This window comes from Monoraphidium neglectum, assembly GCF_000611645.1.
Source record: "Monoraphidium neglectum strain SAG 48.87 unplaced genomic scaffold scaffold06356, whole genome shotgun sequence".
NCBI lineage: Eukaryota > Viridiplantae > Chlorophyta > Chlorophyceae > Sphaeropleales > Selenastraceae > Monoraphidium > Monoraphidium neglectum.
Genome location: NW_014007284.1, coordinates 1 through 1,844, shown reverse-complemented (window position 1 = coordinate 1,844; position 1,844 = coordinate 1). Strand labels below are relative to the sequence as shown.

Below are 1,844 nucleotides of genomic sequence, written 5' to 3'. Positions count from 1 at the left end.
ACAAGTTTGGGGGCCGCCTCGCCTGGGACGCCACCGCAATCTGCAACAACAACCCGGGTGAGAAGGGTTTGGGGCCTGGGCTTTGGGCGGCGTGCTTGGCAAACGGCTCGCCAGGCGTGCCCCACCCCCCACCCCGCTGGCTGGCCTCAATTGCCGGGGGGGGAAGACTTACCTCGCCTGACTGCATGAATGTTGCCTAAGCCTGCTTGTAAGCTGCAGAATGCGCGGGCAGGCAACTTACGACGAGAGCCGTCTGAGCCACGCCGCCTTGGTTGCGTCGCGGGTGGCCATGCGCACGCCCCCGCCTCCATCCAACAAAGCAGCTGCACAGCGCAGCGCGGCGCCGCAGCGGGCGAAGGCGTCCGTGCAGGCAGCCCCGGCGCCCCTCCCGCGCGCGCCCGCGGCCCCGGGCGTGTGTGTCTGAACCGCCCGCCCGCGCCTCTCCGCCTGCCGCAGCTTGGGGCGGCCGCGGCAGCCACAAGACGGGCGACGACTACCCGGCGGCCCCAAACATCGACCACACGCAGGTGCGGGCCCAGGGGCCGTCAGGGATATGGGTGGTTGAGGGGATGGGGCGTCTGGCGGGCGACCAAGTCGACGCGTGCGGGACCGCCAGGCAGGGATCTTTTGCCTCCCATTGGCCTCCTTGCTGGTGGTGCCTGGCCCCACCTGGTGGTTCCCGGCTCGCACCTTGCCTTATACCGCAACCACGCGCACACGCCCACCTGCGCCGAGACGCGGCCTCCCGACAGCCCCCCAAGAATCCCCACGCTCCGCCCCCGCCCGACGCCTGCGGGCCCGCAAGCTGCGGCCGCACGCGCGCGCACGCCTCACCTATCCACGACAGCAACAGCCGCCCCCCTTGACGCGTGCGAAGCTTACTCACGCTGGCCCTCGCCCGTTCCCCCCCTTTTCTTTAAAACCTAGGAGCGCATCCGCAATGATATTGTGGATTGGCTCAAGTACCTGAAGACCGTCGGCTTTGACGGCTGGCGCTTTGACTTTGTGCGCGGCTACGGGGGCAACTACGTCAAGGCTTACATCGACGCCACGGTGGGGGGGCGCCTCGGGGCCCACGGTTGTGTCGATCGGCCCTGGTTTGTGCAGTGTGTGAGGTCTGTGGCACATGCATGCGGCCCGGGTGGGTTTTTGACAATCCACTTGCATGCATCCAGGGCTTGTAGAACGCGACTGGCTTTCAACAGGCGCGAAGGGACATTCTGCTGTTAGAACAGAGCTCGCTGGCCTCGAGCCAGGCTCGCACCTTGTGCCGACCAAAGGTGCTGCCCCCCCCCCTCCTCACTGATCTGTAAATTGGACGAGCGGACAGCGCAACCATGACGCCGCGTGACAACCACGCTCGCGGCCCGGCCCCAAGAGGTCTCTCACACCTGTGCCCGCGAATGATGCCCGCCACCTCCTCATGAAGCCCCCTCACACTCCAATCTCCCGCCCCGATATGTGGCGTCACGCCCTCCTCAGTTCCCTGGTAACGCCTGAATCACATGCAATTTGACCACCCCACACTGGCCCCGCGCACCGCATGCAACCCCTCCCCCTGGGTTCTGCTACCTCCCTCCCCCCCGCCCCCCAGGTCCCCCAGATGGCTTTTGGCGAGTACTGGGACACCTGCGAGGTGTGTGTGTGTGTGTGTGTGTGTGTGTGCGTGCATGTGTGTGTGTGCGCAGGTGTGCTTGTGTGTGGGCATGTATCGCCGCACACCTGTGCTTGTGTAGGGGCAGGACATCCTCAGTTAGCAGGGCGCCACGATGGCAGCAGGGAGTCATATTTCAAAAGCTCGCGCGGCCCGCCCCATGGTACCCGCGTTGCCCCCCCCCCCCCCC

At 66.4% G+C, this 1,844-nt stretch overlaps 1 protein-coding gene across 1 annotated transcript; it reads left to right on the top strand.

The window, feature by feature from the left end:
* Window positions 1–220: 220 nt before the first annotated feature.
* On the top strand, window positions 221–1,757 carry MNEG_16428 (hypothetical protein; the record flags this gene model as incomplete). The annotated part of the gene is made up of 5 exons (XM_014035102.1): window positions 221–251; window positions 457–527; window positions 928–1,053; window positions 1,595–1,636; window positions 1,737–1,757. The coding sequence occupies 5 exons, from the start codon at window positions 221–223 to the stop codon at window positions 1,755–1,757; spliced, it is 291 nt and encodes a 96-aa protein (XP_013890556.1).
* Window positions 1,758–1,844: the final 87 nt, after the last annotated feature.